The sequence below is a fragment of the Chinchilla lanigera genome, unplaced genomic scaffold (assembly GCF_000276665.1).
Source record: "Chinchilla lanigera isolate Chin_1 unplaced genomic scaffold, ChiLan1.0 scaffold00019, whole genome shotgun sequence".
NCBI lineage: Eukaryota > Metazoa > Chordata > Mammalia > Rodentia > Chinchillidae > Chinchilla > Chinchilla lanigera.
The window spans coordinates 21,907,913-21,931,542 of NW_004955420.1; the positions used below are offsets into that span (position 1 = coordinate 21,907,913).

At 42.6% G+C, this 23,630-nt stretch overlaps 1 protein-coding gene across 1 annotated transcript in view; it reads left to right on the plus strand.

Annotated features, from left to right (window-relative positions):
* Igf2bp2 (insulin-like growth factor 2 mRNA binding protein 2) overlaps window positions 1-23,630 on the plus strand; it is a gene marked incomplete at its 5' end in the record, with an annotated part of 138,326 nt that overhangs the window by 88,943 nt on the left and 25,753 nt on the right. The window contains 5 exon segments of the mRNA XM_013513485.1: window positions 12,597-12,645; window positions 13,707-13,758; window positions 18,079-18,142; window positions 20,224-20,496; window positions 22,439-22,573. Coding sequence (XP_013368939.1) covers window positions 12,597-12,645; window positions 13,707-13,758; window positions 18,079-18,142; window positions 20,224-20,496; window positions 22,439-22,573 — 573 coding nt within the window.

Below are 23,630 nucleotides of genomic sequence, written 5' to 3' on the forward strand. Positions count from 1 at the left end.
GCAATAACAAGGAGCATATCACTACAATACTAATTAACCAACATCTAAATTATGGGCCAGAGTTCTGTTTTTGTGTAGTGGAAATGTAAGCTTTGATCTGGTAGTTTATGACATCAGTGAAATTCCTCGGAGGCAATTTGACGCAGTCAGATTCTAGTATTTTAATTCATAGTTGCACACCAAAACCTGTACTATATACCTATAGGAAATGGACGAGCTCTCAGCTGTGAATACGTACTTCTAGTGGTAGTAATTTTCATGAAATAATGTGACCTGCAAAGTGCGGACACCACAGGTTGTACAAGAGTAGCCCTGGTAGTAACAAAAGTGTACATTTAAAGCTTTTTGCAGGAAGGTGGAAGGAAGGAGAAGTAGGACAAATTGAAGCCGTAGGGTGGATTTTGACACAGGTTGAGCCACAGACCCATTGTGTGTAAGCCACCTGATTGTCAGGTACTGTGGACTTTGCTGTTCAGCCTGTTGCATAGGTTGTTAAAACTTGTGTATCAAATGAAATGCAAGATTTGTTGAGATGATTATTTAATTCCAGTGTCTGTAGCCTAAGATCCCTGTAGGATGCCTCCTCTTTCTGTTCTTCACCTTCCTTACAGCAGTTACGTTTTGCTGCCAAAATGAGGTAAGCCTTAGATTTGGAAGGAATCTTGTGTAACTACCTCTTATCCTTTCTTAATGTCTCATGTCTGGACCATTAGAGAGGTTAAATGTTTGATCTGTCATCTAACAACTTGTCTGTAGATGATCCCAACACTGGTCTCCAGTTCCCAGCTTGTTGAAATAATAGTACTTTCTCATAAGTTTGATGTAATGCAGAGGAGAGGGCAGGAGCTCATCCAAACACCAGGGAGACCTCAGTTGAGGATAACTGACAGGAGGGCAGCTGCTGGACTCTTTCTTCCCCCAGTCTGCTGGGAGGACTGGATTCTGCTCAAGAGATGGAGCAGAGTCTGGAAAGCAGGGGTCAGTGCTGGGCTGCATCCAGCAAAGAAAAAAGAGGTAGGGAAAGAAATTTAAAGTGGTGGTGGCTGGGACCTCCTCTGGCTACCTGTCTGGCCGGGTAGGTTGTTCTTGGTTATCCAAGTCAGGTGTTGACGCCTCCCTGCAGCTTCGTGATTGCTGGTGAGTCCTGGAGCCTGCCCAACTAACAGCACTGGGTTGAGAGGAAGCGATGAAAACTCAGGAGCCAACTGAGACAGTTGGTGTGTTCACCGTCTTTGTAAAACAAAGACTCGCAAGATACAGTGAATTGGCAGCTGGAAGGAATTCTGTGTTTAAGCACCCGAGACCTTAACCCTGTTGTCTACATTCACTCATGCATCAAATTAACTGAATAACTGTGTACAGGTCAAACACCACCCCAAACTGTGGATGTGCAGGGATAGGAATAGGGTGTGCATCATTTAGGAAGGATACAGTGTTGAGGAAACTTGCATTTTTGTCATCACCACTGGAAAACGTTCTTTGTGCCAAAGTCCAATCTCTCAAAAGTGATTACAAGTCAAATTTGTATATTGGAAGTTTTCTTCCCACTAATTTTCATTTCAGGATTGATTGAAAGTGATCTTAAGATAAAACCTCAATAAAGTGATACATCCTTTTTAAAATAAGAATAATTTTATATTATCTACCCATACATCATACATATTTTTATTGTTTTGTTTGTTTGCAGTGATGGGATACAACCCAGGGCTTCGAACATGCTAGGCAAATCCTCTGATGCAGAGCTACATAGCCAGTCCCATTTATCTGCTTTGAAAATTGACCGTTCAAACTTCCAAATGGATTTCATTGCATACAGTCATGTAGCATTAAACCCCAAGAACTAGTGATTTTCTTGTTTGGTTCTTTTTTTTTTTACCAACACCTTATGAGTAGCTTTTTATTGTTATAATGAAATACTGTATGTGAGGCAGCAATCTTGGTAATTAGGAAAGGTTTGTACAGCTCACAGGCTTAGAGGTTCAAAGGTGTGACACCTGCGACACCTCACCGTTCTGGTGAGGACTGCCTCACTGCGGGGATAGCAGTGGATGGAGTGTACGCATCAACAAGCAAGTGATTACGTTTTGAACAAGAGCAAGAGCAAGCATGGAGTCAAGCTTGCTCCCTTTATAGCAGTCAACTTGTGAGAACTGTCAAAGAGGTCACAAAGGAAATACGCCCAGTGACCTAAGGACCTCTCAGAGGTTTCTCCACCTACCAGCACCATGATGCTGTGGATCGAGTCTTCAGTCACAGTGGACCCTTGGGGGATGCTCAAAGTACCAAACATGTTCATTGAAATGCTTTTCTTTAAATTGCTTTTGTGTAAGAAGTTACTTTTCTGTCTCTCCCTACATTTTGACAAATAACTTTTCCTGGGTATTAAAGAAAGTCCTTTCTCAGGCCAGGGCTATAGCTCAGTGGCACAAGTGCCTGCCTGGCAAGCACAAGGTCCTGAGTTTGATTTCCAGTACCAAAACAAAACAAAAAAAGTCCTTTCTCTTTTCCTGTCTGGAGCAAGTTAACAATATCAGCCTTGAGTTTTTGTTTTGATCTTGGTAGTTTTACTTATTTTCTCCAGAGCACTTCTGTGTAGCAGAGGAAATCAGGGAGTTCTGTGCCGCAGGAGGCCCTGTATCTGGAGGAAAGCTTCCTCCTCAAGCTTTTGGGCTGGTGAAGTTGTTCCCAGTGGTCACATGGGGTCCCTGCCTCAGCTTTCCCTGGCCCGTGCTGCCTGGAAACAGTGATTCTGTGATGCCATTTACTAGTTGCTGTCACATGATTAGGACACTGTGCAGAAAGAGGTGTTTAAAGATAATTTGGTCCCAGAAAAGTTAGAAGACACCCTACTATAGTGACCCACGCATACCCATGTGTATAAACAGCAGCACAACTCACGGTAGCTAAACTCTGGAAACAGCCTAGATGCCCATTAAATGCATCTCGCTACCTGTATGGCTGAATTTTATTCAGCCATAAAGAATGAATTTGAGTCTTTTGTTGGAAAAAGAATGGATATTGAGACCATAAGGCTAAGTAAGTCAGACCTCCAAAAGTTAAGTATCATGTGGTTTTTTTTATATGAGAAAACCCCACCTCTAAATAGAATCAAATAAGGGCAGGCTTTTTGGAATAGGGGAAGGGAGAGTGGGTAAGGGGAATGGTAATGGGAATTTGGAGTAGAGGAAGGGAGGGGTGATGAGACGAAAATGATCAAGATGGGTTGTATATATGTACCAACTCCCGAAATGAATGTAAATGTCCTGCATTGCAAAATTATACCAATTTTAAAAAGAAACTTACTTCTAGCAAAAAGAAAAAAAAAAAAAAAAGTCTAAAAACACAAGCTAGGAAAGGGAAGGGAATTGGATCAAGCAGTCAACTGTAAAGTGTTCGATTAAAATGAGCAAGTTCTAAGGATTGTCCAAGTCATTATTGCCCTACCTTGTATGAGGGCATTTCTGCCATGTTCCACTGCTGAACAGAAGTATTTAGCCCAAGACCTTAAGCCAAGTGCTTGGCCTAGGGTAGTTGTCAGTGAATATTTGTTAAATACATTGTGTAAGGTTTTTAGTTTAAGCCTAGCGATCATCCTGCAATCCAGAATCAGATGAAATGTCTCTTAATCTCCAGTCAGAACAAGTGGTTTATGCTCATGCCGCCCGACTCATAGTGTCGGGGAAGGTGGGCAGGGCTGCTTGGCTTGCCTGGCAGGGGAAGAAGCTCGTTTATGGAGGAGGAGGATGTGATTTGGCCAGTCTTCCCTTCCTTCCCCTGCTTGCTTAGGGGCTAGGGGTTATATTAGAGATGAATTTAACTTTCCTTAATTACCATTTTTATCTGGTTAATCTTAATTACAGATAACGAATTGAGGACCATATAAGAGTAATTAATCACTTCTAGAGAAATAATTTTTGGTTTTTTATAACTAGAAACTTTACAGCAGAGTGAAAACATTTAAAACATGCCTTCAGTTCTTCTTGCTGTGTTTAGACCATGAAAAGCAGAGGTAGGTGGTGGGTATGCGGATTTCTGGCTCACAAAAAAACACAGCCTTCTGTCTCAAAGTTGCACCTTTCTAAATCCAAAGTTAGGTTCCTGTGAGTTTCCTAAGCCCTTCTGAAGATCAGCTGTCTGCAGTTCATTTCACTGTCGCTGTACAGCAATCCATATTTTTGGGAGGATTCTTGCACTTTTGCTCCAGAAGGCTTGACACAGCCAGTTGGAGCTGGTAATAAACAAAACAGTGACTCCACCACCTCTGGTCAGCTGTCCTGGAGTTGCTGTGTTTTGACCAGAACACAGTGAGGTTGATGTTGAGAGCAAAAGCTGGATATCTGTTCCTGAGAGTCCTTTCTCCAAGATTTGCCTATTGGGACACAACTTGTCTAAAATTCAACTGAAATGCTTACTTGAAATGTAGATTTTATTGACGATTTGGTGCTTCCACAGTGGCAAGTTACGAGCAACATACTACTCCCTCGCTGTGATACTCAGATAAGGGACTCTCATCAACTTGTCATTGGGGTGTGTGTGTGTGTGTATTTTTCCTTTTCTTTGTGGTTGTGGGGACTGAACCCAGAGTCCTGCACATGCTAGGCAAACATCCCACCACTGGAATATACCTCCAGCCCTTTATATTTTATTTTGAGACAAGGCCTTGCCAAGTGTCCCAGGTTGGACTTGAACTTGTGATCACCCTGCCTCAGCCCCTTAGGTACTGGGATTACAAGTGTGCACTGCCTCACCCAGCTTTCTCAGTTATTTATCTGAAAATGGGGTAGTAATACTTACATCATAAGGTAATAGTAAGGCTTAAATGAGATTTGTAGCATTCATTAATGTAAATTGTGGTCTGGGGGAAACTCTTGTGCTAAACCCTGTGAAGACCCATTTTGGATGTACCTTTGAAACTTCAACAAATAATTTTTGGGATGGGGAAGCAACAGTGTTCAGTAAGTCCGTGGAGAAGTTCCAGTAAAACTCAAGCTAAAGCTGGGTTTCTCTGTGTTGTCCCAAAATGAATTGAGGAGGAGGATAGTGGATGGGACAGTGCCATCAATAGGGAATTGCACACAGACCTTCCTATAGTGTCACAGTTTTCCTGTGTCGAGTGTTTTTTTGTTTTGTTTTTATTTTTTGTGTGTGTTTTTTCCCCCTTTTCCTCCAGTCTCTTGAAAGAGATCTTTGACAAAAATATTTTTCTTTCTCTGAATAGATTTGTATAATGGTCTTTCAGTTCCAGTAATTATCCTATTTATCACTATTCCAGGAAAAGAAGCCCCTTCACTAAAAGCTGATTATGATTTTTAAAAAAGAAAATACAGTATTAGATGTTCATTTTCTTTTTTCTTTTTTTTTTTTTTTTTTAATTTTTTGGTACCGGGAATTGAACTCAGGACCTTGTACTTGCCAGGCAGGCGCTTTTACCAGTGAGCTATATTCCCGGCTCATCTCATTTAAAAGAGGTAAAAATTGAACCTGAGAAATCTGGCAGTCTATTTCACTAGAACAGTGTACGATGGCTTCGGTCTGTGAACAAACGTACTGATTGGGTTTCGTGGGAAATGGTTTTTGCATCGCTTTCCAAAGATGTGTGGAATGCCAGTTCTGGAATGAAGCTTAATGGTCAGTTAAAGCAAGTGGTGCTTACCATACGCCAGCCCAGTGGGGGTGCCTTCACCACTCTGCCCAGGAGTAACCATCTGACCTGTGTTTGCGGATGTCCAGTCAGTCCTCATCTAATCACACCACTGACTTTTCTCCCTTCTCTCTTCAGTTATTTCAACAGCAAACAATGAAGAATCCCTGATACTCCCCCTCGAAAGGGAAACTTGATCTTGCGTGAGGCGCTAAGAGGCACGGTCTTCCTGTGAGCTAGGGGGCTCTTTCAGAGGGAATGAAGAGGTAGATGAATTACAAGGTCTTGGACTAACTATTGCTATGAAAGTATATCCCCCACCCCACCAATTCATATGTTGAAATCCTAATTCCCAAAGTAGTAATAGTAAGAGTTAGCCCCACTGTGTGTCCATCTTTCCCTTTGCTGCTCCACCCTGGATGGATGGAGCAAGAAGGCCCTTGCAAGATGCTGGAACCTTGATCTTAAGACTTCCCTGTCCACAGAACTATGACAAATACGTTTATATTGTTTAGCACACTTATGATGGGGCTCTGACTGCGCATGTTTCGTTCCTGTCGGCTTGAAGCACCAGTGGTACATGCATGACTGTCCCATTGGGCAGCACGGGACAGTCCCATAGGGGGCGTCAAGCGGTAGTTCAAGTCTGTAGAACATGTTAATAAGTTACACAGTCTGTGGCATTTTATTATAGGCCACACAGACTTAAGACACATGTGATATTCACAGATTGCTATTTCGTTCGTGACGTGAACCTCCATAAGTTCCTGTCCTTGCACGTTCAAGAAGCATGAGTTGTTGGGGCTGCTGAGGGCTTACGGTTTTATGGACATGAGTTCATAGAGCCAAGGAAGTTACTGGATTCACAACTGCAGTTCTCCTGGCTTAGAACTGTTTGCAGGGGGCCACCACAATATCTGACTTAATCTTTTTATGATTTGGCCCATAAAACTGCTACTAGTCCCAGTGTATGAAGGTAGGGGAGAACTTTAATAGACAGGTAAGAGGCTTGGACATGGCTATCACTGAGTAGCCCTAGGACCTAGTTCAGTATAGCACAGGATGTCCTTCGTACAGAACGGGAAATGGATGAGTGAGATGGCCTCAGACACATGAGTGCGGGGCACACAGTAGCACTTGACCGTCACTGTAGAGGGTGTTGGGACTGGGATTTCTGGGAGTTCCAGTTACCGTTCCGCCAGAGGGAGTCAGTTAACACACTTACCTCTCTTCACAGAGAACTCTCCACAGTGCTGTGATTGCCCTCCCGGAGGAGGCTTCGGGAGCTCAGCGTTGCTGTGGAAATAGATGGGACTTACTCCCCCACTGAGTATTCTCAGGATACTGTCGCTGAGCTCTCCTTGCTTCCTCCCTTGCTGCTCTTGCCTACATTGTCGCTGGGGATTCTAGGAGCCGGGCGCCCACACTGCATGTTAGTTTATTCTCCACTTAACCCCCCACGGTCGGGGCTTGAGTTAAAGAGTTCCCAAGGGGTCTGATCAAACCTGCACTTAATTAACCAAATACCTGCAAACCCCAGCAGTATCCTCCTTCCCTGCAAGCAGGTGGTGTACTTTTTTTGGGAGGTGGGATGATGATGTAGATGAAAGGGTTCTTCAAGTTCATGGTGATTCCTCAATAATTACATACGAATTTATTTCCCCAGATGATTGCCTGTTTATTTTAGCAACAAATTCTGCCATGAGAAAATAATTTCTGCCAGGCCCTTGAAACTCATAATAATAGACCCCTAATTCATCTAAACTCACTCAGTTGAAACTTTTTGTTAACTCTGGGGAGCTCCCACACAAAGACAGTCCGTTCTGGAGAGTACCCTGAGGTATGTATTTATGTGTTGAAACACCTCGGAAACCATCAGCTAAATTAGTTAGATGAGTCGGAGTTAGGTATATTTTGTTTTGTAGTTCTTTAGATGTGATGGTCTACACGTGTATACCGTAATCACCAGTTACCCAGAATATAGAATCAGCCAAAGTAACCAGTTTTCCCAGCCAGGGTAGATGGCTGTGGGCTGCATTCCCCTTTTCCTGGTAGTGCGCTGAGCTTCTTGCCCTGTCCCGCCCCAACACATAGTTCCTTTGAATGTGAGAGCTGGAAGTTCTGAATGCCTGAAAGCCATGGGAAAGACACTGTATGCTTTTCATATTAAAGAGTGCCCTTCCCTTGACTTCAGGTCTTAGTCTGCTTTCAATTAAAACGAAAAAAAAAATCAACAGTGTGCTCCTAGTGCTTTCTTTACTTTTTCTTTTCTCCCCATCTCCCTTCCTTTTTCAGTGCTGGGGGTGGAAACAGAGGCTTGTGAATGGCAGGCAGTTGCTCCCCCACCGAGCTGTAGCCTCAGCCCTTTGCTCCTCCTATAGGGTGGACTTGGGGGGGCGGGGGGTGGGGTCATTGTGGAGGCTCAGTCCCTGGCACCTAATAAGCTACAGGGCCGGGAAAGGGGATTTGGACATGTAGGCAGGAAGCCATTCCAAGAGGGCAGGAGTAACCAGTTCTGTTTGGGTTTTAGAAAGTCGCTGGCAGCCGGGCGAGGGATGGTGGGAGAGGAGGGAGGGACAAGACCGGGCAGAGACGAGCTAGGAGATTGCGGTCCTGGTTTTGTGTTCAGAAGCTTGACTCCTTTGCTAAGATAAAGGAACTGTGAAATTACTCTTTCTCTGTAAGGGACAAAGAATTACTTTCTAGAGCCCATCACTTTGCTAAGACATTGTGGAAGTTTGGCTTTCTTGAAGCAAGGAACACTTTCATGGAGTTCAAAGAGAGAAAGATCCACACATCTCATTTGAGACTGAGCCAGGCATGCTGTGGGTTCCTTCTCTAAGGGAAAGAGGCAAAAAAGCTTCCTCTCCCTGCTCTGCTGACTCCCTGCCAAAGGAGAAATAGACAGCTCACCTTTCTGGATGGGCTGGGGGGGATCTCATCCTCTCAGACCACACACCGCCATAGGAGTGCTTTCCTGAGACCCGGGCGTTACGTGTTCCCCCTTGTGTCCCTAACCCCATGTCAAACGGTAGACTAGTAAACAAGGAACACAGGGGACTTGAGGAAATCACCAGCCACAGAGAAACAGTTACAGTGAAGGATGAGCTGGGAGAGAATCAGAAGTGTGCAGAAGAAACTGTCCTGCCTGGAGAAGTTCTGGAGAGCTCTGCAGGGATTGGGGAGCACAGGGCCTTGAAGCACGTATTGAAGTCCCACTCAGGGAGGAAGGGCCTCCTGGGGCTTTAAGGAGGAGCCTTACTGCCCAGATGATGCAGGGAAGTCAGCAGGTCATGGAGACCCTGCTCACTCCTGACCCTGACAGATAATTGCCCAGTGAATCTTGCAGATGACCTGGCTGAGCCCAGGTTATCAGTTCTGCCAGGATCTCTATCTCGGCTCTGTTTCTTCCTTTCTATCCTGATCTAAGATTAGAGGTGCAGCGGTTACGCTTTTGAAGAGCTTATTTTTGTAGGTATCTTGCTTAGTTACCAAATGAATTGCCTGGTTGCATGAAATACCACAGGGAGACGTCATTGTTCAGTTCAAGGTGCGCAGTAATCTGCCCTGGACAGTTTCCCTGCTTCTGCACTTTGAAGAAGGGTTTGCCAAGTACATTCTCTGTTAAGTAAGATGGCAAGAATGCCTAATTATGGAAAAAGGGAGGTATGTACTGCTCTTGCTGCTACCACTGCCAATACCTCCTTTATATTTAGCAGGTTCCAGGATACTTAAAATAAATCTTCTATATTCATTAGAACAAGTCTAGAAGTTTTAATTGTATTTTAAAGCAAGTAAAATAAGATATGAACATATTCCTATTTTTTACAAAAGCAAGTAAGACAGTAGCTAAAAGTACCCTTTTCGCAACCAGATTAGCTTATGACTTTTTCTGTGCATTTACATATATGCAGATTTAATAGTAGAGTTTTGGTTTATACTTTTAAAAAGCAAGATCAACTTAATTTATAATTAACTGTTCTAGTAATAGCGTACCTCGGAGCATTTCCTACGCAGTACACATATATGTCTGCTTCATTTTTACAGCTGTATGATACTGTGATTATGGCTACACTCTGCTTTATTTATTTGTCTTCCAGTAGATTGCTTGCGGTCCTTATCTTTTGTAAATAATGCTACAGCAGCTGTCTGTGTTGAGTTGTGCACATGCGTAAGTTTCTTACTGTGAGCTTTGTGCCATAAATTCTTGGTTACCACTGGAGCTGGTTTTATACCTGGAAATGCCAAAAATGTATTTCTTTAGAAATATTCCATTTTCTTTTAAAATTTTTATGCCTTTTCTATTAATAAGCTTGGGCGTGTCTTCCATAGAAAATTTGCACATAGTCACCATATCGGGCACTGTCAGCAGTTAACTACTTCCAAAGGCCATGTCAGAAAATAGTCTTCATGACATAGAGGTATTAATTCATTCTTGGTTCCTTTTTCTTTTTTCCTACCCTGATAAAAGGTTAGAGGTTCTCAGCCGTATGTGGCAGTGCACGCCTGTAATTCCAGCGCTCTCGCAGGCAGAGGCAAGAGGATTGCAAGTTCAAGCCCAGCCTGGCTGATTGAGCAAGACTCTGTCTCAAAATAAGAAATAAAAAGAAGTGGGGATATAGCTCAGTGTGAAGCCCCCAAAGTCCATCCCCAGTACTGTGGGAGGTTCTGCATTTAGTCTGTACAGTCATGAAAGCAGCCCTAGTGGAGAATGAGTATATTTGCAGCTTTAAAAATAAAATAGAATTGTATGGAGTCAAAACCAGAGGGATGTCTGCCCTTTGCAGTTAGTAAGAAGGATATGAATCTGGGTGTGGTAGTACACACCTATAATCCGAGCACTCTGAGAGGTTGAGGCAAGAGAATCACAAGTTTGAGCCCACCTGGGGAACTTTCTGAGGCCCCCTCTCAAGATAAAAAACCAGTGTCCCGAGATGTAGCTTACAGCAGTGGACCTAAGATCAATCCCCAGTTCTGTGCACACAGAGGATCTGAGAAAACTGGAGTGCTTTATTTACTTCATTGTTTCCCTGTCCTTCTATCTCTGCCTCTCTCCTTTTCTCTCTCTGCTTAAGTGGCAGTGTTTCTCTCTGGGACTGTTGCCCAGATTAAAGCCATGGGGAAGCACGTGGCTGTATACAGCTACTGTTTGGAGCTGTTGGCCCAGCAGGAGACAATTAGGAATGGAGGTACCTTCTTTGGGAACGCCCCAAAAGAGTGCTCGTCAGTGCACCGACCTACCTGAACTCTCTAAATGCTGCTTTTATCTTCTCTCCAGAATCTATCGTGTTGCCAAGAAAGACAGAACAGCTCTTAGTTTTACATTGTAATTATTTTTCTACCTAATTTTAATGTTTGCATGAAAAAGCATCTAAATCAGTCAAGGCTGTCAACCAGCAGGATGTCTTGGTGAAAGCCTCAGAATAAAAAGATGAGGAGGGGCTGGGGATTTAGCTCAGCGGCAAAAGCGCCTGTCTGGCAAGTGCAAGGTCGTCGTGAGTTCGGTTCCTAGTACTGGAGAAAAACCAAAAAAAAACATAAAAAGATGAGGAAAGGTTCAAATATCCATCGATAGGGTATAGTCTAAATGGATGCAGAAACATCCAGTGGTGTGAAATAGGACTAGGAAACTGTCTACCAAGAGAGAAGGATCTCCAAAATATTGCTGTTAGGTGGGGGGAAAGCAAGATGCAGGGGGTATATAAAATATGTAGAAGTTTCTATAAGAAAGGTGGGGTATATTTACATTTGCATAAAGAAAACCTAAGGTAGCTAGACACTGGTGCACATTTATAATCCTAGCACTCTGGGAGGCTGAAGCAGGAAGATGGTAAGTTTGAATCCAGCCTGGGCAACTTAGTGACTTACCAAGACTTTGTCTCAAAATTTAATAAGACTTTGGTATATAGCTCAGTGTGAAGGCCCTAGATTTAGTCCCAAGCACCAAAAACGAAAAATGCCCAGTCAACACATAGTTACACATAGAAGGGTACACATACAAGGAATAAAAGTATTTCTGGTGGAAGGGAGGAAGACTTCCTGGCCTTGTTACAGTGTTTTACATTTTGAATTATGACTCCATTATCTATTCAGAAATAAAACTCATTTTTAAGTTTTTACATTAGTTGACAAGAAGCACACAAATTCTGACCTTGTTTAAGCCCCAAACACAGGTGATTTCACCTGCCATGCTTGAACCTGGCTACCCTTGGGGTAGGACCGTTTGCAAGACTGTATATTTCGAGAGGATAATTCTACACACAGAATCTTTATGGTGATTAAAGGATAACTACTTTGGTAGGAAATTGAAAGGGCAATTCTTTATTTAAATTGTTGTCTTTTTAGCTTGCCAGGGTTTCTTAGAAACTGCCCCCTACCTCTACACCCCACCCCCACTCTCCTAAGCATAGTGTTTGTCACTCACAGTAGGAATCTTTTGTGGATGTCTCGGTGAATACAGATATTCCTTATTTAATGACCTACTTGTTTAATGACTATTTGGATTTAAGACCCATCTTTTTTTTTTTTTTTTTTGGTCAGTTCTGTACCTCTTGTTTATAGAGCCTCAGTGTCTTTTTTGGTATGGTACATCTTACTTATTCAGTACTGTCATTTTTGCTGACTGTACAGCACAGTATAGTACTGTAGTTTTATGTTCTGTTGTATATCACAGTACGTAAGAGTTGCAGATAACAAAGTATCAGATTAGCGTGGGTTTTTTTTTTCTTTTTGACGGTCTCTTTGTTCTGAGTGTTGCAATGTGCATACTTGATACAGTTTTCATTTAATGACCAATTCATTTAATGACCCATTTGCAGGACGGGAACTCGGTCATAAGTAAGGAATGTCTGTAGTAAGAAAGTAAGCTCAGCTATAGTCTTAAGCCTATCCTTGTTATTTGCTGAAATGGATGTCCTGGAGAAAGTGTTACAGAGTCTGATTTTTATCTTTACAGGAGCAGGAAAATTCAGATTCGAAACATCCCTCCTCACCTACAGTGGGAGGTAAGCTGACGTCACTTTAAGGGATTACCAGGACAGTTTCCCTGTTTTTTAGTTCCCCTTCCCATTTGGGAGTTAGAGAGCCTCAGACTTCTCTGCAAGGACTTTGGGTCCTGGCTTTTCCTTTTTGATAGTGATCCCTGGTGTAGTGATCCCCCTTGAGTTTGGGTTTGTGTTTGTCCTTGTTGTTACATAGAATAATAAGCTTTGATCTCTCACTCTGTCTTCTCAAGTACCAGGCCACCAGGCGCCAGCAAGTAAGCTGTGAAACAAAGTGTACACCTGGTCTGTAATTTTTGACGTCACGATTTTGTGAAAGATTTTTTTATCTTTCCAAATTGTGATTCAGAAAAAAAAAAAAAAATCAATGGAAAACCAACAGATATAGAAAGTTCTTTGTTACTTTGAGCAGATTTTTTGTTTGTTTTGAGTTAGTTGCTAACAGTAACAGTTAAGATACATTTTCAAAGCTGTAAAACTACTTCTAAGAGTGCTATCTTAACATATAAAGTAAGATTGAATACAGGGAGTGGCCTTATTACATTAAAACAAACTGCCCATGTTTTATTGCCCAACCCCAAAGAGATGAAATATCCTTAAAATAACGTTGTGCCTGAACATTTCTGTTACTGTATCAAAATTTTTTTTAATTCTGGGAAGTTTCAAAGGTATACATCCCATTACTTTGTAAAGAAATCCCTAGAGGAAAGAGTCATCCAAGAAGGAAAAGTGAGCCTTACACTGTTATTCTGCTTCTCATTTCAAGAGCAGTTGGTGAGTTCCAACCATCATGATGAATGTGGTTGTTAATACTTACCAAGGTTCAGAAATTCTGTGATGTTTTTGTGAACAGATTACGTAGCGGCCAGTAAGCAGATGGAAGTCCTGCATACATGCTCATTCAGTTCTGTTACGGAAGACAGAAAGTATCATTTTTATTAAAATGTTCTTGTTCCTGTACCTGTCCTTGTTTTGCTTTAATTCATTTGCTCAGGATAGCACTGTTCATTTTTTGTGTCTCTGATCTTTTTTTCCCATTCTGACACTGAAGCTTCCTTTTACAGGTATTGGATGGACTTTTGGCTCAATATGGGACAGTGGAGAATGTGGAACAAGGTAATAAGTGAGGAAATTAGCCTACTGAATTTTGCAGAGGGGTATTACCTATTATTTATTTTTAATGGTCTGGGGTCAACTCTAAGGAAAAATGGTAACTTTCATATTTCTTTGGAATATGCTTCTTGGAGTGTATGTTTATATACCTGTGTGAGAGAGACATATCTATCTATATCTGTATAGCTTAGTTTTTAAGAAATGAAAAAACATCAGACAGACATTGCCAGGCTGGGATGAGCTTAAGTCACTTGGGAGTCCTTGGATTGACTCCGTTGCTGCCTTCCCTTTCCTAAAACAGATACCCAATGTCTTGAACTGAGTGTTCCCAGGGAGTGGGATACCAGGCATTTCTCGTAGTGCTTGCAAAAATGCAAATTCTCAAGAGTCACCATAGACCTACTAGGAACTCTGTGGGGGAGGGCTCATGAATCAAGCACTGTGTAGTGATTTTTGTGTGCATTCAAATCTGAAAACTGTGCTGAGGCCTAATGCTCCGGATGCCCAGAAAATACTCTTCCTTGGGTCACTGTCCTTTTTAACTCCTAAAGCATGAAATATCACTTTTAAAAGGTAGGGGAGCTACCAGGAAAGTAGATTCCAAAAGTAGATACCTGATACGAAAGGCAGTAACATGACTGCCTTAATTACTCTTCTCTGGTGGCTGGGACACAAAATACCCGACACCCACAATTAAAGGAGGAAGGATTTGTTTAGCTCACAATTTGTAGAGCTCTCAGTCCATAATGGGCTGGCGCCAAGGCAGGGTGATACATGGCAGAGGGGCAGCCATGCATGACGGTAGAAGAAAGCAAAAGCAAAAGAGAGAGGGAGACAAGCCTCTGTGTGTCCTTTATGTTGTGGTGCCGATCCAGTCAGTGGACTGATCCAGGAATCACCCAGCCTTAGTCCCAGCACCCTTAATCCTAGCATTGTACTATGAATCAGTCACACACTGTAGATTCCACCACCTCAAAAAAGCCCCACCTAAAGTTTTGTGAGACTTTAGGGAACATCTAGACACAAACCTTAACAGTGCTAGAGATCGTTTTTTACCTTACCTAGAAAGCAGAGTGTAACTTTGGTAATTTACTATGATTCCTTGGAAAAGACGTTCATCCTCACTGACTCATTTTCCCATGTGTGTAAAGTGGGGCAAATAATTCCTACCCTTCCTATATATCGTTGCATAGCATCACCCAAAGAGAACCTGCGTAAGGTGTTTATAGACAGTGGAGTCATGCATAATCTTAAGAGATTGTAAAGGTTCACTAAGGGAAAATCATAAAAGACCCATTTTCTCATGTAATTTGTTCTGTCTTCTAGTATAATTAATGGTTTTAAAGCAGTAATTACTCAGATATCCTCCATGCCATAAATTTTAAAAATATTATCAGTTTCATGGTGCTGCCTGCCCATGTCATAGGTGAAGTGAAAGAGCTCAGAAAAAAAGACATGACTTTTAAATTCTTATTCCCCTCACCATGGGGAAGAAAAGACATTCTAATGATCATAGGCAAGATGACTTCACAGATGTGAGCCTACGGGTGACTAGCTAAGACCACATTATAAATTCTGGAGAGTGGTGTGCAGGGGAAGAAATTTCCCAGATCCCTGGGCCAGGTCACTGTCCGGGGCTCTTGTGCCTGCTCTTCAGTGGCCCCACAAGTGCAGAAGAGACGTGTGAAGCTGTTGTTGTGTCCTGCTTTGTGGGTGATTCCTGATCCAGCAGGAAAATACGTTCAGTAGAGTTTTAGGAAGCCTTATAGTGTTCACGTCCAATAAAGTAAATTGTTTGAGTGGTGCTCAGCTGATTCCAGAGTCAAAGAACTGCCTGATTTCTTGAAGACAGGTGTCCATGGGGAACGGAGAATATGACTAAGAAGTATGAGAGTCTCAGTGTCCTAGTGGGATAGCTTCATTCAGGAGGCTCATGCCTGACCCTTTCGAGGAGTCTGAGCCTGCAGTGCTTAGAAGCAGCCGATAGGAAACATCTGTAGCATGCTGTGATTCCGCACTAGGGGAGGATGGTTTGGGGACCCACGTCCTGTTTTGCACTGTGAGCACTTCCTCTGCATAAGTGTGAACTAGAGAGCAGTATGAATGCTCTGGCTGAGGCTAGGGCTGGGCTCAGAGTGTGTGAACTGTAGATTTCACAGGCAGTTCTTCCTGTAAGGACTGTGTCTGCTTTCATCCCCTTTAAAGGCTAAAGCTCCTTTGTCATTACTGGACTAACAATATTTTCATCCTGAAGATCTTTCAACTTTTCTAGGGTCCCAGATCCTTTTGAGAAACTTGAGGAAGTTATAAAATCATACCCATTTTTTCTTTTGTGATTTTAGGAAATTATAAACATTAATTATAAGTAATGTATAATATATAAGTAATATATACTTTATGATAATTGTAAAACACTTGCATTTCCACCAGTTGGAATGTGGCCCGGGGGGGGGAGAGGCATAAGGGTTTATAGAATTCTTGAAACACAAGCGTGGATCCAAGGTTAAGAATCCCTATTTTAAGAAGTCTGATTAATTATTTGAAAGCAGCTGTATTATAATTTTCGTGAGTTATCTTTAACTTAATGTTGCTGTTAACTCCACCTGTCCCAACAGCTTGTTTTGTTTTCTTGCAGTACTGGGGATTGTGCCTAGGGCATTGAGCATGCCAGACAAGTCTACCCTTGGGTTATACCTCCAGCCCAACAGCTTGTCCGAAGGGAAGATCTGATTTAGTCATGTCTGTTTTGGAAACAAATATTTTTAGTTTAAATGTACTGGCTTAAATAAAGAAAATTTTATCTGGAGACTTAGGCATTTATTTATTCATTCATTTTGGGGTGCAGAAGATTGAACTCAGCGAACTCTGAGCTAAATCCCCAGCCCTTTTTAATTTTATTTTGAGACAAGCTCCTGCCAAGTTCCCTAGATCAGCCTCCCAAATAGCTCACACTGGGTGGAAAATTTTTAAATTTCTAACTATAGAAAAAGAGGCAAACAATTGTGAACCAAAATAGAACAGCTCACAAGAGTGATCCATTATTGGCTAATTTTAAAGTTCATTTGTTTTTTCTTTTAGTCAAGTGATTTGGAATTGTCCGTTTTGTGCATACAGTTACGACACTTAACTCAGAAATAGTCAAGGAGTTCAGTCAAAGGAAATAAAAATAGCACTCATTTAGCCCTCTCAGTGAATGAAGGAATAAAGCACTTCCATATAATGATGATTACCAAGGGCTGGGGGTTGAGGGGTTGGGAGGTGTTGTTCAGAGGATATAAAATTTCATTTAGACGGGGAGTAAGTCCAAGAAAGTACGTCATGTTGACTGTGGTTAATAACAGTATATTATGTATCTGAAAACTGCGGAGTGTCCTCACCACAAAAAGTAATATATGTGGTAATCATATAAGTAGCTTCACTTAGTCATCCCACAATGTATACATTCATCAAAACAAAACGTATGCTATAAATATAAACAATTTCTGTCAGTTAACAATTTTAGTGTGTAAAATTAGAACATTTTCTTATTTTATATTCCATTGATTTTCGAATAGAGAAACCCATGAAATTTAAATTTCATGTCTTAGTAGTAGTATAATAAATTTCTCCAAGCCGGGCATGGTGGCACACACCTGTAATCCCAGTCCTGTGGGAGTTTGAAACAGGAGGATTTCAAGTTCAAGTCCAACCTGGACACTTTAGTGTCTTAGTGAGACCCTGTTTCAGCATTGAAAAAGAGCTGGGGATACAGCTCAATGGAGCGGCCTTGGTTCAGCCCCTAGTACCACCAACAAGTAAATAAATATTTACCCAAACAGCTAGGAAAGCAGTCTCAAAACACGCATTAAAAAGCATAACCTTCTTTTTTATCCATATTTTCTCTTGTGATTTTAGCCTAAAGGATTAATTCAGAAGAATACAATATCAAATGAGATTTTGTAGCAGGTGATTTTTAGCAATAATAGTTAGAATAGCAAATACTGGGAATGGTAGATTTGCCGTTGGAGGAGTGGTTAGGAGAATCATGATGGCACATGTGTTCACTGCAGCTCCACATAGAATTAAAAATGAAATGACCGAGAAAGTAGACATACATAGGTATTCATGCAGGAGTCTTCATAAAATAAATGAAAACCATAGCTCTGTGTTTATATGCAGTTGGTTACAAATGTGTTGCATACAGTTGGTTACAAATTACTGTCAATGACAGGAGCAAGTGTAGAAACTAAAATAACTACTGAGTTCAGGTCAGTCGGTCTGTCTACCTTGAGCCATGGGGTGACGGCTTTCTTTAAAATAATAACACTTTTGCTTCTTTTTTAGTTAACACAGACACGGAAACTGCCGTTGTCAATGTCACATATGCAGCAAGAGAAGAAGCAAAAATGTAAGTGGATTTGAACTCATTTCCTTTCAAGTTTATTTTGGTTTTGTTTAGGTCTTCCATTGAGTCTTGTGTTTATAAACTCTTTCTGGAAAGATCCATAGAGGCTGATTCATGTGCCCTTTGACCATATCCAAGGAGCTGTGTGGCACCTGAGGTACTTTAGACATCCTGGTATAGATCCAGGACATGGCTGAAGCCTTTGCCCTATCAGTGGAGCATCAGGGCACCTGTACCAGAGTGTTTGCTGATTATACAGAGATTCTTCTTCAAAAACGTTGAACTTTGGCATCCAAACCAAGGTGGAAGCCATGTCTTTTGACAACTACTTGCAGATCCCTTTACCTGGAGGTTTCTCATGCACCATGAGGAAGGTGCACGAGCCCTTTTCTGACTACACTTGTTGGGTACTGAAACACCAGTTTTGCCTGTGTGCAGTACCGAAAAGAGGATCCACCTCAGTGGCAGCGGTGGGGTGAATTGTCTCAGAGTAGGACATGGCTTCAGTTCTTTCCTCCTGTCCGCATTCTCTTCCCAAAGTTCAGTACTACCTTGCTTCACCCATGGCTAATTTTCAGCTTAGCTATTAACAACTATAGGATTGAGGTTTTTTTTTTTTCTTTTTTTTTAAAACAAGTTCCTTTTTGTGGGAGGTCCTTCAAGTGCCTGTCAGGTCATCTTTACCAGAACCATAGTCACAAGTGGTCATGCTTATGGATGTGTCATAACTGTGGTTATATGTTCATCCCAGGGCTATAGTTACAGTTTTTTTCTTTTTTGGTTTTTGGTTTTTCTCCGGTACCGGGAACCGAACTCACGACCTTGCGCTTGCCAGGCAGGCGCTTTTGCCGCTGAGCTAAATCCCCAGCCCCAGTTACAGTTTTTCAACACATGTAAAGACACTTAACCCCTTCTTACGTCAACACTTCTCAGAAAGTTAATTTTGCATTGATGAAAGGAGTGTTTTTTTGCTGTTAACTTTTGCATGTGTGTGTATATACCAACAACTCACCATTGCAGGCTTTATCCAGCTGCCACTTTGGTAGATATTTGCACATGCTGTTCTGTTGCCTGGGTTATCAGTTACACCTTCCTGTGTTGGTGAACAGTTTTTAAATTACAGTGCTCTGTATTCTGTGCTTTGGAGGATTGGGGATATAAATGCTTCCCTAAAACTTCTATGGAAAGTAAATGTTGAAATCTTGCAGAAGGTCTGGGCAACACTTAAGAATAATGATAAAATTCAGTATTCTCTGACTTAGTAATTCTACTAGGAATTTGTCCTGTATATGGAGTTGTAGTTGCAAAGATGCCCACAGAGACACTATGTAACTATAAAGGATTGGACACAACACACATACATAACAATAGAGGATCAATTGCAAAACCTGAGGAATGTGAAACCAATAGAATGTTGTGCAGCCATTGAAAATTATATCAGAAGATATTTAATGATGCAGCAAGATAGAGTAATAACTTCTTTTAAAGGTTAGAAAATACTGCCGGGCATGCTGGCGCACGCCTGTAATCCCAGCACGTGGGAGGCTGAGACAGGAGGATCATTGCAAGTTTGCAACCGGCGTGGGCTACAGAGTAAGCTCAAGGCCAGCCTGAACTGCATAGCAAGACCTTGTCTCAAAACTACAAAAGAAAGAAAGAGAGAAAATACTATACACCATATTAATCCACGTTTATAGTTAGGAAAGATAGAAAAGATCTAGGATGGTTTGAATTTTTAAATTTGTGCTTATCTATTTCTATTTTTAATAATAGACAAAATGAGAAAAAATGAATCATAGCTTTATAGTGATATTGACAGAGTTGTTGGTGAGGGAGCTACAGCTTTAGATGGTTTTTTAAAAAGCAAATGCAAAATGGTTTTCAAATATGGCCAAGCCTGTGCATTGTGGCTGCTTTTCCAGTTGGCTAGCTGCAAGCTCTGAGGAGCAAAGATGGCGTTTGTCTTGCTTGGTGCCTGGCACTGCACCCACATAAACACCCAGTGAGCTGAGTGAACAACGGGTCCTTGAAGAGTTGTTCTCAACGCTGCTCTGACAAAGCTCTCCCGCCCCTGCCCTTTTCAGAGCCATGGAGAAGCTAAGTGGGCATCAGTTTGAGAACTACTCCTTCAAGATTTCCTACATCCCAGACGAAGAGGTGAGCTCCCCTTCGCCCCCTCAGGGAGCCCAGCGTGGGGACCACTCTTCCCGGGAGCAAGGCCACGCCCCTGGGGGCTCTTCTCAGGCCAGACAGATTGATTTCCCGCTGCGGATCCTGGTCCCCACCCAGTTTGTTGGTGCCATCATCGGAAAGGAGGGCTTGACCATAAAGAACATCACTAAGCAGACCCAGTCCCGGTACGTGCCTCCGGGGCTTCCTTTGCTTCTTCTGAGGGGTCCCCTGTGCTGGTGGGTCTCAGGCACCCTCAGGTCACTATGGGGGCTGTGCTGAATGGGACAGTGGCTTTGAACAGGACTTCTAACAGACTAACGGCGAGCTGGGGGCCATGAGTGATGAGCTTTTATGCTAATAGCACATAACAGACATACCTGAAAAGCTGAAGGCTGCTGCGGAGGGCACTGATGACCTCACGGCCAAGGATTGTTCCCATAAGCTAACTCAGGCTGTGACTGTATCTGGTCCTGAAACAGCCAAGGTGTGGGGGCTCTGTGGGATCCTAGGACCTGCTCAGCTTTGCTCTGACTTCCTGCCCTGAGTCAGCGCCCTCAGGGTAACCATTCTTCGAGACCACCTCGGTAGTCTCACGTAGAAGTGGTGAGTCACCGCTGCATGGAGCAAGAGAGAAAGTAGGCTGGCTTTATGTTTGGTCTCCTCTGTGTGTGAGGAACCAGACTGGTAGCAGGAGCCCGTGGGTAAAATGACTTAGGGAGTTAGTGATTTTAGTATGTTTATAGAACCACAGTATAGGATTTAGAAACAGTGAGTCATGTTCAAGTTTACCACCTAATGACTGTATGATCTTGGGGGAAAAAAATTAACCTCTCTGTGCATCAGTTGCTTCTTCTGTAAATAGAAGATCACTATGTCTTGCCAGGATTACTGTGAGAATTAATGGATTCTCACAGTCACCAGGAAAGCATTTAAACTGCAACGCACTACAGTACTAACACACACGAGTTCTGTGCACGTGCTGGGGTCTTCGTTCAGGTCATGTACTGTCTGGCAACTTAGAGAGCGCTGTTTTCTTAAAGTGTCCACATTACCCCCTAGTATAGACACTGCTATAAATGAGGTTCTGAGTGTATAATCTTAGGAGACAAATGATGAAATAGTAAAGGAGGGGAGTTACTGTCTGTTGCTTTTATTTTAAAAATCAGCCCTTTCTGTTTTTTTTGTTTTGTTTTGTTTTGTTTTTTGTTTTTTTTCCGGTACCGGGAACCAAACTCACGACCTTGCGCTTGCCAGGCAAGCACTGTGCCGCTGAGCTAAATCCCCAGCCCCTGCCCTTTCTTTCTTACTAAGTTCACTTCATGATAAAAGTTACTTTTATTTGTATCTCTTTTTATGCCAAAAATTGCTTAAGGTGACTTTTAAAAATGGAACAAGTTCGATCGGAGTGAGACTACTTCTCAAAGTATGTACCCATTTTTAAGAAGTAGGCTGAAGAGCTGCGCTTTCTAACAGCCAGGGTAGAAAGGGCTGTAATCAGTCATGTGTTTTTGAAAGTTCACAAAAGACAAGTACGGCCACAGACAGCTACCCCAAGATGTTTGATAAAATCATCCAGCTTTTGGGCCACTCGTTTTAACAGCCTAGAGGAAGGCAGGCTGCTAATAAAAGAGAAACCAAAAACGTAGGCAGAGACAGGGCATGCCTCTGTGTTCCGTCCACACTCAAATCAGCGAAGCCTGCTTGGCTTTGGTGTTTGGATTTGGATTAACGTACGGCTTTTAAAAGCTGCAATCAGTTCAGAGACCGGCACTGTGCCGATGTGCAGTATTACCCTTCCCGCTTCCCTCCTCGCTTCTGCAGTCATCGGAAAGACTGCCCAGAATACTTCATTTACCAAACTGGCTGCCTTACCAGGCTGGCGTGGGGCCTCCGTCGTGCAGCGCTCCTATAAGAATAGTCCCCTTTGAGGAGGAGCTGCAAAGGATTCCAGTTCGGCGCAGGCCCCCTGCACTGCTTGCGCCTCCTTGGGGAAGGGCTTTGATTGCACACGGGCTGAGGACGCGCTCTTGCCTGTGTCCTTGTATGTGAGCTGGTGTGATACTTTTCTGGGATTAGGGTCCTTCCCCAGATGATGATGTGCTCATGGCTCCTGATTCTTCCGTACAGGGTAGACATCCACAGAAAGGAGAACTCTGGGGCTGCAGAGAAGCCTGTCACCATCCATGCCACCCCAGAGGGGACGTCTGAAGCCTGCCGCATGATCCTTGAAATCATGCAGAAAGAGGCCGATGAGACCAAACTGTAAGTTTGTGTGCCTTGCCCAGATCACCCACAGAATAAGAGTGAGAGCTGTGCTAAAACTCGGAAATAGAGCCAGGCAGGGTGGCGCATGCCTGTAATCCCAGCACTCAGGAGGCTGAGGCAGGAGGATCAGTGTGAGTTTGAAGTCAGCCTGGGCTACATAATGAGTTCAAAGCCCGCCTGAACTGCATAGCGAGACCCTGTCTCGAAAAAAACCAAAACAAAATGAAATAAAAACCTCTACGTCTGTTACTCAGGAAAGAAAATGGGGGTATATTACATTTACAAAATCAGTTCCCAAGACAAATACATTTATACACGGTTGTTCTTCACTTGCATTTTGGTGATCCTCGTGTTTCCATCAGCTGCTGGTGGGAACATACACACATGCTGTCCAGTAGAACTTGCAGTAATAGGAACGTTAGGTATCCACACCGTGCAATAAAATAGCCACCAGTCACATACTGCTGCTGAGTACTGGAAGTGTGACTAGTGCAGTGGAGAAGCTAAATGTTTTACTTTATTCCAGCTAATTTTATTTCAAATAGCTGTGTGTATGAGTACTGCTTATTTTAATGGACAGTGTAGGTATAGAACGAGCATTGTCACCAAAGCCATCCTTTAGCGTTCTGGAAAAGGGTTTTTCTTTCAGGCTTCTCAACTGTTTGTGGTCTTAAAATTAGACCCGATTTCCTCCAGCAGGGGATACAGCTCAGTGGCACAGCGCCTGCCTGGCAAGTGCAAGGTCCTGAATTCAATTCCTGGTACCAAAAAAAGACGTAATTGCCTCCAGCAGTAGGAGGTGGTTTCCAAGTGGTTCTTTTACTTCTCTTTCTCTTTTTTTCTTATGAAATACTTCTTAAGAGTCCACGGTATAATTGAGCTTTGTGTCAGTTTGAATGGCAAACACAAGTTCTTCCTAAATGAGTTGATTTTGTGTTATAAATGAACGAGTGGGAATCGAATAGACAGTATAGTTTTTAAAAAGACTGTCAGTTTGGCGAACCTGTGGGCAGTAGTGGCCGTGTTATAGAGGAGTGGTGATGCTGACTTAAAT